Source organism: Fibroporia radiculosa, assembly GCF_000313525.1.
Source record: "Fibroporia radiculosa TFFH 294 genomic supercontigs, scaffold36096, whole genome shotgun sequence".
Taxonomy (NCBI): Eukaryota; Fungi; Basidiomycota; class Agaricomycetes; order Polyporales; family Fibroporiaceae; genus Fibroporia; species Fibroporia radiculosa.
The window spans coordinates 1-14,170 of NW_012133067.1; the positions used below are offsets into that span (position 1 = coordinate 1).

General features: G+C 53.7%; 7 protein-coding genes across 7 annotated transcripts; 3 read left to right on the forward strand and 4 right to left on the reverse strand.

The window, feature by feature from the left end:
- Window positions 1–41: 41 nt before the first annotated feature.
- FIBRA_09375 (uncharacterized protein) lies at window positions 42–2,423 on the forward strand (the record flags this gene model as incomplete). The annotated part of the gene is made up of 4 exons (XM_012321684.1): window positions 42–191; window positions 255–899; window positions 974–1,586; window positions 1,639–2,423. The coding sequence occupies 4 exons, from the start codon at window positions 42–44 to the stop codon at window positions 2,421–2,423; spliced, it is 2,193 nt and encodes a 730-aa protein (XP_012177074.1).
- Window positions 2,424–2,857: 434 nt separating this feature from the next.
- On the reverse strand, window positions 2,858–5,602 carry FIBRA_09376 (uncharacterized protein; the record flags this gene model as incomplete). Its single annotated transcript, XM_012321685.1, has 11 exons — window positions 2,858–3,246; window positions 3,314–3,409; window positions 3,474–3,709; window positions 3,764–4,088; window positions 4,135–4,163; window positions 4,282–4,847; window positions 4,900–5,077; window positions 5,131–5,167; window positions 5,223–5,272; window positions 5,330–5,393; window positions 5,458–5,602. 11 exons carry the CDS (start codon window positions 5,600–5,602, stop codon window positions 2,858–2,860), a joined length of 2,115 nt encoding a protein of 704 aa, XP_012177075.1.
- A 344-nt stretch (window positions 5,603–5,946) lies between these two features.
- On the reverse strand, window positions 5,947–7,162 carry FIBRA_09377 (uncharacterized protein; the record flags this gene model as incomplete). The annotated part of the gene is made up of 4 exons (XM_012321686.1): window positions 5,947–6,573; window positions 6,623–6,770; window positions 6,822–6,906; window positions 6,961–7,162. The coding sequence occupies 4 exons, from the start codon at window positions 7,160–7,162 to the stop codon at window positions 5,947–5,949; spliced, it is 1,062 nt and encodes a 353-aa protein (XP_012177076.1).
- Window positions 7,163–7,333: 171 nt separating this feature from the next.
- Window positions 7,334–7,877, forward strand: FIBRA_09378 (uncharacterized protein; the record flags this gene model as incomplete). Its single annotated transcript, XM_012321687.1, has 4 exons — window positions 7,334–7,454; window positions 7,513–7,613; window positions 7,674–7,772; window positions 7,824–7,877. The coding sequence occupies 4 exons, from the start codon at window positions 7,334–7,336 to the stop codon at window positions 7,875–7,877; spliced, it is 375 nt and encodes a 124-aa protein (XP_012177077.1).
- A 202-nt stretch (window positions 7,878–8,079) lies between these two features.
- Window positions 8,080–10,702, reverse strand: FIBRA_09379 (uncharacterized protein; the record flags this gene model as incomplete). The annotated part of the gene is made up of 7 exons (XM_012321688.1): window positions 8,080–8,800; window positions 8,851–9,574; window positions 9,625–9,723; window positions 9,778–9,835; window positions 9,887–9,936; window positions 9,987–10,109; window positions 10,165–10,702. 7 exons carry the CDS (start codon window positions 10,700–10,702, stop codon window positions 8,080–8,082), a joined length of 2,313 nt encoding a protein of 770 aa, XP_012177078.1.
- A 1,055-nt stretch (window positions 10,703–11,757) lies between these two features.
- FIBRA_09380 (uncharacterized protein) lies at window positions 11,758–12,647 on the reverse strand (the record flags this gene model as incomplete). Its single annotated transcript, XM_012321689.1, has 5 exons — window positions 11,758–11,838; window positions 11,906–12,060; window positions 12,112–12,320; window positions 12,370–12,588; window positions 12,640–12,647. 5 exons carry the CDS (start codon window positions 12,645–12,647, stop codon window positions 11,758–11,760), a joined length of 672 nt encoding a protein of 223 aa, XP_012177079.1.
- Window positions 12,648–12,748: 101 nt separating this feature from the next.
- Window positions 12,749–13,634, forward strand: FIBRA_09381 (uncharacterized protein; the record flags this gene model as incomplete). Its single annotated transcript, XM_012321690.1, has 4 exons — window positions 12,749–13,027; window positions 13,080–13,445; window positions 13,502–13,541; window positions 13,594–13,634. 4 exons carry the CDS (start codon window positions 12,749–12,751, stop codon window positions 13,632–13,634), a joined length of 726 nt encoding a protein of 241 aa, XP_012177080.1.
- Between the last annotated feature and the right edge of the window lie 536 nt (window positions 13,635–14,170).

Below are 14,170 nucleotides of genomic sequence, written 5' to 3' on the forward strand. Positions count from 1 at the left end.
ACCCTTCCCCCGGCTCTCCCTATGTCCCCCCCCACCCTCACATGCCCATGCAGGCCCCTCCTCCGGGCTACAACCCCCATATCTATCCCCCCTTCCAGCACCCCATGCCCCATCCCGGCATGCACCGTCCCCCGTCTGCCCACGACATCAAGGGCCAGGACCCCTTGTCATACGACGTGACAGACACTCGTGTACGTCTCCCTCTTTCTCCCCGTCTCTCTCTCTCTCCTTTCTCACTCTCAGCATGTCTACAGGCTCTCGTCAGGGGCTTTGGCGTCAACGAAGAGATCGTCGCCGGCCTCAAGCTCCCTCCCTCCGACCTAGAGGATATTGCGGTCGGCTCCAACGGCCTCTCCTCTGGCCGCGACCGTGACTTTGTCGAACCCTCCCTCCCCCGCGACGCCAGCAAGTGGATCTCGGTCTCCATCCGCAATGGCAACGCTCCGCAGGGCGCCCCTCCGCCCAACACCGTCCCGCCCCCTGTGCCCTCTGTCGCCGTCTGGCTCCCCAAAGACCGCGTCATGGTCCGCAGCATCCTCGAAGCCTACTTTGCCCGTCTCAATTATCACCGCCCAGTCTTCTCCCGTCGCGAGTTTGAACAAGCTCTCGATTTGCTCTATGAGGGCCGCACCTTCCAGCACGACCCTGGCTTCGTGTGCAGTGTCTACCTCGTGCTCGCCCTCAGCACTCTCAGCGAACTTAATCACCGTGCTAACGGCATGGAGAAGGACGGAAACCAAAATGCAACCAGCCCTATTGCGCCTCGGAGGCTGATGCCTGCAGACTGGCCCTCACACGAGGAGTTTTTCGAGCGCGCGCTCGCTGTCAAACCCGACCTTCGCGTCACCGTGTCGAGCCTCCAGGCGCTCATTCTCCTCCATTGGTATCTCTACACAGAGGTGTGTGTCCTAATCTCGGCTGCGGTCGGTATTCCTGTGATCCCTCTCGTACTGATACGTATATCTGGTGATAGCGACAGGGCCGGACCTTATGGCGCCTCGTGGGCAGCCTGGTCCGCGTTGCCATCGAGCTCGGCCTGCATCACGATCCCACCTCCCAGAACGACCCCGCTTCTCAGGACAAGATCTTCTCTGAGCAGGAGTGTCAGCTCCGCATTCGTCTCTGGGGCATCGTCCTCCTCCATGACCGCGGCACGTCCATCCTGCTCGGACGCCCGCTTGCCATTGCGCCGTCCGACTCGAATACCCCTCAGCCAGCGCGTGCCAAGTCGACGGACATTTCGGACCATTTCGTGCTCTCTGCCCCAATTGTCGAAATCCAAGCGGACATTATCAATTCGTTGTATACCCCCACGAGGCAGAGCGCGGACGCTATCGTGCGACATGCGACCAGGATCATCAAGAGCATGGCCGAATTCAGACGCCAGCTGCCAGACAGCTACAAGTGGTTCTTTGGGGGCACAGACGAGTGGAAGATTGAGCAGAGGACAAAACTCGTGCAAGACATTACTGAGGACGAAGGCCTCACGCTACTCAAGATTGGGATCACGCGGATTCTGCTCTTGCGAGCCCTGTTCAGCTCCAAGGAGCTTGACTACTATCATCGGTATCGCGCGCTCAAGGACGGTGTGTGTGTTTTGTCAATGCGCCTTCTATCTTACTCATGCGCCACTTGCAGCCATCATCACGTCGCACAACATCATCATCGTGCACAACCAGCTGATACGTTTCCCCGATATTGCCTTCTTCGTCTCCCCGATCCCACTGCACATATCCGCGATGGTCATCCTGTTCGGTCACATGTCGCGCTGTCACCCCATCCCGCGCCAGGTCGCTGTCGAGGATGTGTGGATGGCGCTTGACATGCTCCCGAGCTTCCGCTGGCGCTGGGAGCGCAAAGACCTCAACGGCGGCCACCCTCTCATCGCCAAGCTCGCAGAGAAAGTCCTCGCTGTCAACCTCCACCAAGTTGCGCCTGCCGCGCCGCCCGTACTTCTCTCCGAGCTCGACTGGGACACGGAGCACCTTCTGTCGCCCAAGCCCGGCGCTCAAGCGTCCGCACAGCCGACGAGCCCCTCCATTGGCCCCGCGCAGTACTCGGGCGCGCCGGGCCCGTATGGCGGGCAGGCACCCTCGTGCGGCGGCTCGTCGGGCAAGGGCAGTCCGGACCGCGCGAACGCAAACGGCGCACCGGGCACGCCCGCGGACAAAAAACTCGCCGAGGTGCCTCCCGGGCTTTTCTACCCGTTCTACCCGGAGAACCAGAACAATGCTGCCGCGACGGTCGCGAGCGCAAACGGGGGCAGCGGCCAGGACTTCAACCATCTGCTTGCGGCCGCAGCCGCGGCGTCCCAGCCGATGGGCCCGTATGGTTATCAGCCGTCACAAGAGTCGTATATGCTGGAAGAAAAGGATACGACGATGGCGCCGGGCGTGGGGACGCAGGTGTGGGTGAGCCGATAATGCTGTGGATGTCTTCTTGGTCCTGTCTGTGCTCTGTGGCCAGCGAGGGCCATCGGCAGGGATCGCGATATGGACGAATTGATTGTGGTGCGCGATGTCTGGTTTCTGTTTGGGTTCCTGATTTGAATCGCGAATCGTGATGTGTATTTTTGCGTCTGCGTTTGCTTCTGGCCCTCGTGCCATGCAACTCGGTGCTCTCGTGTACAGTGTATTGTGTAGTAGTGTGTACAAACCCGGCTGGCCCTCCCCTATCTGTCGACGTTATAGCTACCTAGCCGTTTTTATTTGTCTATGAAAAAGTTAAGTCACGGAAGTTTTCGCAAGAGTGAGAGGAATGGCGCAAGGTGGGAATCTGTAAGGAAGTATGATCTATTGTAGATGAGTGCAGGACGAGCAAGAGTCACCACATAAAATAAGTAGAAGGCACTAGCAATCTATTTAAGAATCCGCTCCATCCGTTCGAGGACGTGGACGAGCCCGCACAAGAGGGTGTATACTCGTGCATTGAGAAGCTCTGTCCGTTCCGCGTTGTCGACACTGGCGGCTTCAGCGTAATTGCGTATGCGGTTGCTTCCGGTCCCAACACCGACGCCATCCCGGCCCCTGCCCACCCCGGCGGCGGGGGGTCCGTAGACGTCGAGCCCGCGCTGCTGGCGGATGGCCTGCTCCAGCGCGATGGGGAGCCTGACAGTCAATCGGGCAAGACGGACGGTGAGGCATGAGCGACGGCGGAGGTCGAGGTATGAGAGCGAGCGGAATGTTCGCTGGACTTCGAGGAGGTTCGTGAGCTCAGAGTGCAGTGCGAGGATGCACGTGCGGCACGCTGAAGAGATAAAACGGACAGACTCGTTCAGTGGCGAGCGGGCCGGAGGGGGAATCAGACAACTCACTGAGTGCGCGTTCGCGGATGGAATGGAGGGTGAGCAGGACGGAGTTGATGCCGTCTTCGCCGAGGCGGAGGGAGGGATTGATATCATTCACCGCACCTGGTCGCGCCACGCAGGTTGAGAACAATTGTGAACTGAAAATGGACAGAAAGGAGGAACATACGAAGGAGGGTGCGGATCATGTCGAGGTCGCCGTCGAGGATGTCGTTAAACACGCCGAGGACGACACTTCGGAAGGTCTCCTCGGGGGCAGGGTAGGGCCGGGAGGCGAACAGATCGTACGGAGACTGGGGCGGACGCGAGTCGTAGAGACGCTTGGAGGAGGGCTTGCTGAGGACGTCGTATGCGACGGAGACTTTTTGGAATGCGCGCGTCGCTTCGGGACTATCGGGAAATTTGCTGTGGAGAGGGCGTATTAGCGGGTAGAACGGGCGGACAAAGTACGGGACGCACTCGGGGTGGCATGCCTTTGAGCGAAAGAGGTATGCTCGCCGGAGAGTGAGTCTGTCTATGCATGGTGCGCGCTGGATGCCGAGGATACGGTAGAGATCATCCTGGGAGAGGATTTCGCGGATGACGGCTTTGTTAGAATTGCTAGCGAAATTTGTGCTGGGGGAGGAGGACCTAGAGGAGGAAGAAAATGGAGCGTCCGAGTCATCCGAGTCGCTTGAATTGCTACCGGATGGGTTCCAAGTGATATGGCGGGTGCTGGAAAAGACGTTGTCGTCCTCGTCGTCGAACTGGTCCTCGTCGATGGGCAAGCGGAAGTAGGTGCTCGCTGTCGAAATTCAGATTTTGTTTTGCGAATGTCTGCGAGGACGCACCTGAGCTGAGGACGTAGGAGAACATGAGGCTGGAGGCCAGGAGAGACGGTCACCGGGCGAGCTCACCCACTGCAAGTCGCGACGACCAGACTCCGATCACTGGAGGCGCATGTGATTTTTGTTTTTCATAATTACGTAATCACTAACTACACCATCATCTGCGCGCCCAATTTGTCTGCCAGCCGCCGCGCTGCCCGCCTCACCTCTCCCCGCTCGCCCATCACCGTCAGCCGCACCCCGTCCGAGCTCCTCAACGTCCCTGTCGGTGCGTCCGTCAGGCTGTATCGCCCGAATGCCCAGTTCAGGATGCGCTCGCCGTCGGCAAAGCGCACAAATCCCTTCACGCGCCACGTTGTGTCCTTCGATAGCCCCGCCAGTGCCTCGGCCAACACACTTGCTTCTACCACGCCCCCTCCATGTGCATCAACGACATCACTATCGCTGCACTCGCACTCCGTGCCATGTCCGTCTCTATGGGCTGGCGCAGTCCCTCGGTATACTGTGGCTGTCTCTACCTCCTCATGGTGATACCCGTCCGCCGTTGTTGTCCTATCGTCTTCCAACCGGAATAGTCTCGAATCCAGTCCGAAAATGAAATTCGGGTCCACGCCTTCCCGGCCTTTACACTTGATCTTGGGCGTCAGGTCGTTCAGCGTGGCCAGGTGATCTATTAAAATATCCAGCGCGCGTTCAGATACGTGCTCCCATTTGTTCTGCAGTGCACATAATTTTCCTGTTTGCTCAAAGACGACTGGGCGCACTCACAATTAGCAGCACATCTGTGTAGCTTGCTTGCATTCTCGCAGTGGGCGAGGTGTCTTCGTATTCCGTGAAATTTTCTGCGTCGATCACTGTGACAATCGCGTCTAGCTTCAAGTCGCCCTCCGTCTCACGCTCCAGCTCGCGGATTTGGAAGGCTAGCGTTGCGGGAAACGCGGAGCCTCTGAGCACAGCTGAAAGTAAGAGCTAGGACAGTGTGATGACACAGGTACGAACGAGCACTCAATGATGATCCGATCTGGACGGTACTGTTCTGCGGTTGATTGGGTACTATGAGACGTTGGTCGCAATGTACCATTGGTAGTTACCTCGTATCTCCAGCAATGCAGTCTTCATCTGCCCCACTAGAACACAGCACCTGGAGCATGGTCCTTTGGCATGAGTCTTTTTCTGTGGACTTGGACCACTCACTTACATGCATCCGTTCAAGATCTCGCTTACAGCTGCCAAACTGGATTGTTTGGCTAGTTGACTGTCCACTAGACGTGTGGAAAGTACCTCATTGTCAGCTGTGATGGTTGAGAAACAACTCGATCAGCTTACCCTCGACGTCACCAAATTCATTCTTGAGTAGCACGACGCGATAGTCTTTTGGGAGCTGCGGGAGGAGGGAAAGAATGATGGATGTCTTTCCTGCGCCGAGAAAGCCAGTGAAGACAGTGATCGGAATGGGTACTCGTGTGGCCATCAAAACGGCCGTGAGTGTCTTTTCGGGCCAGAGTCTAGCTCCCCAGACACGTATTTCGACTGAAGACAGCCGCGGCTGTGAGATGACTGTCGGCTTTGCGAAGCTATCTCTGATTGCGATCGAAATTGTAATCAACTTTATGCTTGACCTGGCGCTTAGATGCCTACTCCAGCTCGAGCTCGGGTCCATTTAAAGGCCACCACACAAAGCAGCAGTATTCAAAGGAGGGGCCCAGCACCACGGCAAACATGAATGTTGTTATAATTTACAGTAATGCTACACAATAACAAGACCTGGATATGCGCAAGGGAAACGATACATGACGCGATGAACGCGACGGTCTATCACCGACGAAAAATACTGCCCCTCACGTCGGGGGGCTTCAGACGACTCGAGTCCCCTGCCGTGCTTGTCCTTCTCGTGTTCTCCAGAATCTTCGCCCGCAGACTCGACACCGCATCCGTCCCGTTTCTTGCAGACCCCTCCTTTCTCCTCGTAATCGCTGCCAGGCCCGATATTGGCACGGCCTCGATTCGCCTCCGTTTCGCTTCGCGCATCCACAACGCCTCCCGCTCCTCCCTCCACTTCTGCTTCGCATCTGCGCGCGTCTCCTCACTCTCCGCGCTGAGTGGCAGCTCTTCTGGCAACCCGTACGCGCTTTTCAACTGCTTGTCTTGTTCTTCCTGAGCCTTCTCGATCTTCTTCTCCTCGCGGAACCGCTTGCGCACCTTCCGCGAGAGACTGTACGGGTCCGTGCTGTAGTGGTCCGCGAGCGACTGTAGCGCTTCGAGCCGAGGGACCTGGACCTGCGTCATGTACGTCTCTGCCGCGGTCGACTTTTCCAGCGCTGCGAGCGGGTCGACGGGCCCCGCGTTCGGGTCAGTGTCATGGACTGCGAAGCCGCCATTCTCTTCTGGATCCCATTCTTCGTCTTTCTGGCGCGCACCAGAGGTGACGATGTAGCGGGTGTTCTGCCGACGCCGGGTGAGATAGACAGAGAGGCACAGGGTCTATACCTACCTTAGGGTCGGTCTCGATCTCGAACCAGCCATCACAGAGGTGGCACTTGCATCGAAACGAATAGATAGGTGTGGAATAGTAATTTCCAATCTTCTTCTTCTCGGCGTTGTAGCGCACACCCATGCCAATGTGGTTGTTGCATGTCCCGCTACGGAGAGGTGAGGATACAGCTGCCTGATGAAGCGGAACGATCGCGTACCACCAGATATTGAAAGGAAGCTCGAAACGAACAATGAGAATGCCCTGGTCTATCTTGCGCGCACGGTCGCCGAGGGCGTGTTTGCCTGAGGTGGATAGACGTGTTAGTGAGAGCAACCAGGACGCTTGCAGAGGCATACCTCTGTATGTATTGAGGCTGCCATGTTTAGTGCCATCGTAGTCAGGTGGGTAGTACTTGTTGAAGCCTGCGCAGATATCAGAGGATGCAGATGAGGATGAGAGCAAACCACGGGCCTTGCATGCTTGGACGCACAGCAGAGCAAGCTTCAGTGCTGCTTCGCCCAGGGAGGCGAAGCCTTGCAAGGCTTGATTATGTAACATATCGCGATCACCGGCAAGTCCCGTGCCAGTTCTCCTGCTCGCGCGTGAACTTTATTTTTCTGTCCACCATCAACAACACCCTCAGGTCTGTCTGCTCGTCGTTGCGTCGCTGCGCATGCTGACCGCCCGTCCTTCGCTCCAGTCACCTTCTGACTCTCCAAACCAGCCAGGATGAGTTACGTCGCTAAGGGTGAGAAAGAATACGACGCGACCGGTGCCCCTGTGCCCGCCGCCAAGATTCACAAAATCCGTATCACGCTCACGAGCAGCAACGTCAAGAACTTGGAGAAGTGTACGTGGTTACAATCGCAGTGCTTCGACGTTATCGGCTGATATCTTCGTCGACGCAGTTTCTGCGGACCTCATTAACCGCGCGAAGGACAAGCAGCTCCATGTCAAGGGCCCCGTTCGTCTTCCCACCAAGGTCCTCAAAATTACCACTCGCAAGACGGTCCGTGGATGTCTCATCCTACTTTAGCCGTCATGCAGACTGATTATGATGCAAAAACAGCCCTGCGGTGAGGGTTCCAAGACCTGGGACCGCTACGAGCTCAAAGTCCATAAGCGCTTGATCGACCTGCACTCTTCGAGCGAGATCGTCAAGCAGATCGTAAGTCTGCCCACACATACCGCGTCCGTGCTCTGACTCTGTGCATGTCAGACAAGCATCAGCTTAGAGCCCGGTGTCGAGGTCGAGGTCACCATTTCTGCCTAGATGTACTGCACGACCATCTGTATCTGCTACGTGTTGAATTAGTGCCACATTATGACATAATCTGCACGCCAAACTTTGCTTCGCCTGGTCGTATCCAGAGTGCAATCCGTGTCCATTAGTTGTAGATTGTGGGTATCATCTAGTGTGAAGTGAGCGTATACAAAGCCCGACCATGCTGCGTGTGCATACGTCGGTATAGGAGCTACACGAAAATGGCGTATGAACCGATCACAGGTCGATGGTCGCTCCGGCCCTCTAGCTTGCGCATGCCGTGATCATCTAATGTCCGATACTCCAGGCAGATGATGTCTCCTCGTTTGGGTTGCGGCCGACGCCGTAGGCTAGGGCTGTCGCCCTCACTTGTCTGTGCCCTAGAGTCGCGATTGAGGAATGGTACAAGTCCACGCCAACGGGGAGTCCAGGATGATGTGCTGCTGGTATTAACTGGAGATGCCATGGCTGGTGAGTGCTGATGGTCTTCGGGAGTCCGGGAGGCGATTAAATCTGGCGGTAGGGTCTTGGAGTGCACCAAGGGCACTGAACTTCCCACCGAAGCGTATGCGCTCGCGCCGGTAGTCGTTTCTACCCGCGTGATTGTGGTCTGTTCCCGGATTGGTTTAGGGAACGAATCGACGGACCTTGGACGGGACATGGGGACATATGTCTGCCGCACTGGTATTGAACCTGGAATGTGTGCTGAGGTGTGAGAAAAGGTGGTAAGGATGGGATCGGCTGTGCGGACGACAGGGCTGAATCCTGCTGTAGTTGCTACATGTCGCGCAGCCGAATCTTTCCGCGAGCGGATTGGTCGCAATGCGCTAAACAGGCCAAATACACGCGTGCGGGAGGAAGGGGTATCTAGCAGCTCGCCTTCCGGATCTGGATCCTGTCGTACAGTTGATTTCCATAGGATACGATCACACCTGTATGGCAATGTCAGTTTCGACCTCAAAGGCTGCGAGAGCACTCTGACCAACTAGGAACACGTTGCTTATGAGACGAGTCGTATACGCCTTTATCCGCGGGACTGTCCTCCGGGGAGTCTGGTGTAGGAGAAGCGATCCGATCCACGCTATTATGCTCGGATCGAGTTACTGGTCCCTTGGGAAGTCTACTGGCAATAAACCGAGTCGAAGCACATACAGTGATGCCTGGTTGTGGCGCAGACACAGGGAGGGGCTCTGTCTGCAGTGCAATCTGCGGTTTAGACGATTGCTGATGAAAAGAGCGGGTCCTAGATGGTGAAATCAACGCGATCCATCTCGCCTTCATCTTTTTGGCGGCGATTGACCCGAGTCTGTGCGGAGGTTTACTGTGACGTTTTCCCGTTCGAGACGAAGCACACTCTTCGCCTTTTATAATAGGTTCACCATTGACCATGAATTGGACAGAAGCTTGTGTCGACGAAATGACTGAATCTGAGTCCATGTATATATTGTCAGGTCTGTTGTGGTCTTCGGCTTGAGACATGCCGATTTCGTCAATACCACCCAAAATTTGGTCGTGAGCGAAGTGTTTGGAAACCGGGCCCCAGAAGTGATTACGGGACGTCTGGCGCTTGGGACGCGTCAGCGTACGGAGAACATCATATTTAAAGGTCGGAGGAAAGGTGATGGGGGCCTCCTTGAATCCAACAAATGCCTCACCGCGACCCATCACACCACGAAGCTGATCAAACGCTAAGGCCCGTTTATATTCTGACGAAAGGGACTGAATAAACGTGGTTTGACAACTGAAATAGATGTACCTTTCTTCGTTAAAAGCCAGTCTGCATGATTGCGAGTGATGTCTAGACGGAAATTGAGGTCGCCAAAAACGAATGTGTGATCAAATCTGTCGGTAATATCTTGACGGCATGACAGAGGTGAGATACAGTCCGACGCGTACAATGACATATTACCTTCTGACATTAAACGCGGATCGTCGGTAGAGAGGAAGTCGTCAACATTGAGTTCGCTCTAAGTAAGTTGGTCAGTGAAAATTATAGGAAGATTTGTCAAATCACCAACCTTTATCTTGACAAAATCGGCAATTCGGTGGTGTATTTTATCTTCATGAGCTTTGAACAACGTCAACTGCAGTTGCCACTGTGGATAACAGTACCCATACCTGCCAGATGGGCGTTGACGAATAGAAGCGTGGTGTCGGCAATCTTGATGCTGATAGCAACACCACCTTTGTTGCCGACCCTCCCACCTATTAGCCCGGTGGTCACTGCAGCCTTAGAAGAGCCTGGTGGAAAGATAGTGAACCGAAGATCAACATGCCAAAAACGTTATTTTATCACCTCTCACAAGATGCTTGATATCCGCATTGACAAAGACGGCAAGATACAACCCCATCATACGCTCCTTCATCAGTAGTTCATATGGGCCACCCAGCGGCTTATGCGCTGTAGGTGTCTCTTCATGGGAAGGTTTTGTACGGGAATCACGATAAGAACGAGCCGCTAAATCCTCACCCGCGGTTCCAGGAAGCGAACGGGTGCTTGGACTTGATATAATGCGACGACAGTACCATTCTTCCAGCATCGTAGACCAACCTATGGAATGAGCATGGAGGCTGTGGTGATGCGGGCGTAAGCTGTGCCGTTGAACATCTCTCCCTGGCTCAATGGCGGAATGACCACGGTGAAGAGAACGTGTAGACTTCAACCGCTTCCTGCTATCATCTTTTTGTGGCTCATGGATTGGATCGTTCACTCCTCCCTCGTCATGTCTGGCATTCTGCAAGCGGCCATCAGGCGAGTCTGCCACATCTCCCAGTCCCTCTTTGCTCGTATCCCGTTCTTTATCTCTCAGTTTGAATCCGGCACCGAGTGCCATTGGAATACCTGTTTTGAGTTGAGCTCAACCATCAAGATATGCAAAGTGTCGAACCTGAGAGACCGGGGCACTCTTGTCCTGCGCTAGAGACAAAAGCGTGAGGGAAAAATCGACAGACAATCCAGTGTGCTCACGGACACTACTACGATGTGATAAGGATGTTCTGACCCTGCATCTAGGGCTGGTATTTCTGTGTTTCCTGCACAGAATTCAGATGTCTTCGCTTGGGGTGAAGTTGATCCAAGCAGCTCGCTCAGATCTCCCTTTGTTTGGTTAGTTGGTGGGAGATGTGTGAAGGACAGACAGGAACGCTGCAGAATACCTTCGGTAGGGAGTCATGCATGTTCCATGTGAGGATTCTAACTTTGAGGAATGGCCTCTGCATACAGCTTGCAGTGGGATGTGGGTTCAGACAGGTTGCTCCGAGATGCGATGACGGCTGTCCCTTCGTAGTTGTCGAAGGCAAAAGCGGGGAAGAATAGTGAAATCGAGAACAAACGCTGGGATTATTTGCTACGTGGGGAGATATAAACCAATGAGGTATAGCCGGGAAAGCTTATTGTGATAAAGTTCAACATGCCTGTGGGAGACGCGCGCGAACCGAAGCATCTCGTACTCGAGCTTGATCGTTGGTCCAGAACAGGGAGAATTAGATGAGCAGGCCTGTGGGCTTTGGGGACGGTCCCAGTGGGTGCAGAAGATTCGACTGTACTCATCAAGAGTCTAGTTGGTCAAAATGAGAGTGACACGAGTGAAGGTGAAGGGGCACGCAAGTTGCATAAGGTAGTTAAGATAGAACCCAAGCTACAAACATGACAGACGACAGAGTTAGTGTGAGTAACCTGGCTGAAGTGAACGGCTGCATACTAAATAGGATAAATTCACTGCACATACTTACTAACCATGGAATTCAGCAGACCCGATTACAAATCAGAAACACCGCGGAATACAGTGAAGGCTTCAAATTGTGTTTATAAGTTACGACGGCCCACAGCGCCACTGCATCAACAACTTGTACATCTGTAACTATTTACGGTTCACGTTCGAACATCGAACTACCCGCCATCAGCATTGCTGTTCCCAGTCGATTGATCGAATGGATCATAGATGATGGATTCGAGGTGGGCAAGAGCCGCCTAGGTAAATGTGAAGATAAAGCTAGTACGGTGCATATCGATGATTTTGAGAAAAATCACTGCGCACCCTCCCAACCTCACTGAGCTCTTCGTTTTCATCACCGGTGAACGTCTCTAAATCATCAGCGTCAATAAACGCGTCATCTTCCACATCATCCGACATAGATGCCGGATCTGGATGTAACGAAGCGCATATGGAAAGGCTCTCAAAGATAGATTCAACTACGAGTGGCAATCAGCGTAGCAAGGGAGAGCAAGCGACGCTGTACGTACGGGATTGGCTATTTCTCGGGACAATGATGAGCTCTTTCATGTCATCTTCGCATTCTCCATCTGGATCGGCGCCATCGACGGTTTTGAGAATTTCGTCGAGCTGGCAATATATTGATGGACCAGATTCCGCGCGCGAGATGGCATGCAAGGTGATTGACGGATACTCGACCTGGAACCCGCGACCCGCAGCAGACATGAATACAAGGACACTATACATAGTCAACAGCGTGTACAGAATTGTGGATCGCATGTGCATACCTCTCGATAACATACAGAGTTCCATTTGCGGCATCTTGTGCAGTGAATCCCTCGAAGGGAGGGTCAATCGTTACCGACACATTTTCTTCTCTATGGCGTAAGACAGGAGGAATGTCGCTGAAAGATGAGGGGGTGGAGGCGATTATAGCCCGATGTTCGTCTGGAGATATGAACGGAGGGAGAGCATTGATGAGAGTGAACGGAGCCATAGAACCGAGACTAAGTAACGATGAAGTCCGCCCTTCAGTGTCACGTTTATGTTACGGTCACACGAACATAGGGTTGTGGCTGTCAGTGTATCGCCTCGGGGCCTTGGCCGACACTGCGGACGTTGTCTCCTTGTTCTATACCGTCGCCTACCTCTGCCCCTTTGTCTGCTATGCCCGTACCCACCGATCCGCAAGCGGCTGCTTTGCTCACCCATGTTCTTTCTCAGATCGAGCAGAATGTCGCCTTTCTGTCCTCCCAGAACTACATATCATCAGGCGATGCGGCAGATATCATGGCCCGTCTAACGGCACTCCAGAAGACTTCAGACACGCAGTCCCTGGCAGTTGGTCCCCCCAGGGCTGCCCCTTCCCCTGCTCGTCAGGTTCCCCTTCCTCCAGCTCGTTCACAGAAGGCCAAAGCGCTATGGGCTTACAATGAGGATGGTCAGGTACGTGTCGTCACTTATTAAACGGTGTAGAATTAACCCAGTTTGGACATAGGAGCCGAATGACTTGTCCTTCTCTGCTGGAGAGATGGTTGAGGTTGTTGACGAGACAAATGCGGATTGGTGGACTGGGAAATGTAGGGGCCGCCAAGGGTTGTTCCCTTCCAACCATGTTGAGAAGATATCCTCTGCATCGATACCACTAAATGTGCCCTTGCCTATGCCTTCCATGCCAGCTACTCCCATACCACAGCAGCCAGTGTATGCTCCCATGCCTTCTGAAAAGTCAGCCTACAGGCCATTTGGAGCGGTTCACCAAGTCGCAAACCAACCTCCCGCGGTTGGTGCCAATTCCGTTGGTTTGCAGCAAGCCCCGCAGCAAGAGCAGAAGCGCAATAGGTTTGGGGGCTTAGGAAATACGGTGAGTGGTAGTGTTATTGATGAAGTGTCATGAATTTCACACGTCTTATCTTCTAGATGGCGCAGTCAGCTGCTGGTGGTGTTGGCTTTGGAGCGGGTGAGTATTCACTGGGATTGCTGCTGAGATTTGCTAATGGATTATGGCATAGGTGCTGCTATTGGCAGTGGAATTGTGAATGCTATATTTTGATTCTGGACTGTGTTTGAGCTACCTGTATTTAACTACAGTTTGAGTATAGATTGAGTGTTTTTGTCTTGTTTACTGCCAGCTGTGCTTCAGATGAACCTTGAGGGATGAGGCTTGCATAGATAGTTCATCTGAGAAGAAAAGAATTATGTTTTGACCAATTTGCTAGGTCCAGGAATGGTTTTAGGGAACACTACTGTATGTAAGCCTTTGAGTGTAGTCCTTCAAGGTAGTGTCACAGAATTTCATGGTGTTTATCTTATCTTAAGCATCTAGATAATCTACATCTTATCTGATTAGATATCTAGCTAGATAAGGATAGTGTAATGCATGGTGACATGTTAACTAGTTCAGGTGTCAGCTTATCAGAAGCATGGCGAAAGGGTTATCATATGTTCACACAAGATTTCCCTATTTCCACTAGGAACACACACGGTTGTTCAGGTGATCATTATTGTAGAACTGCTGATCTGACATGAGGACAGGGTGATGGTTTACGTGCTAGGTATTCTTAGATAGCCAATAGCATATTGCAAGCA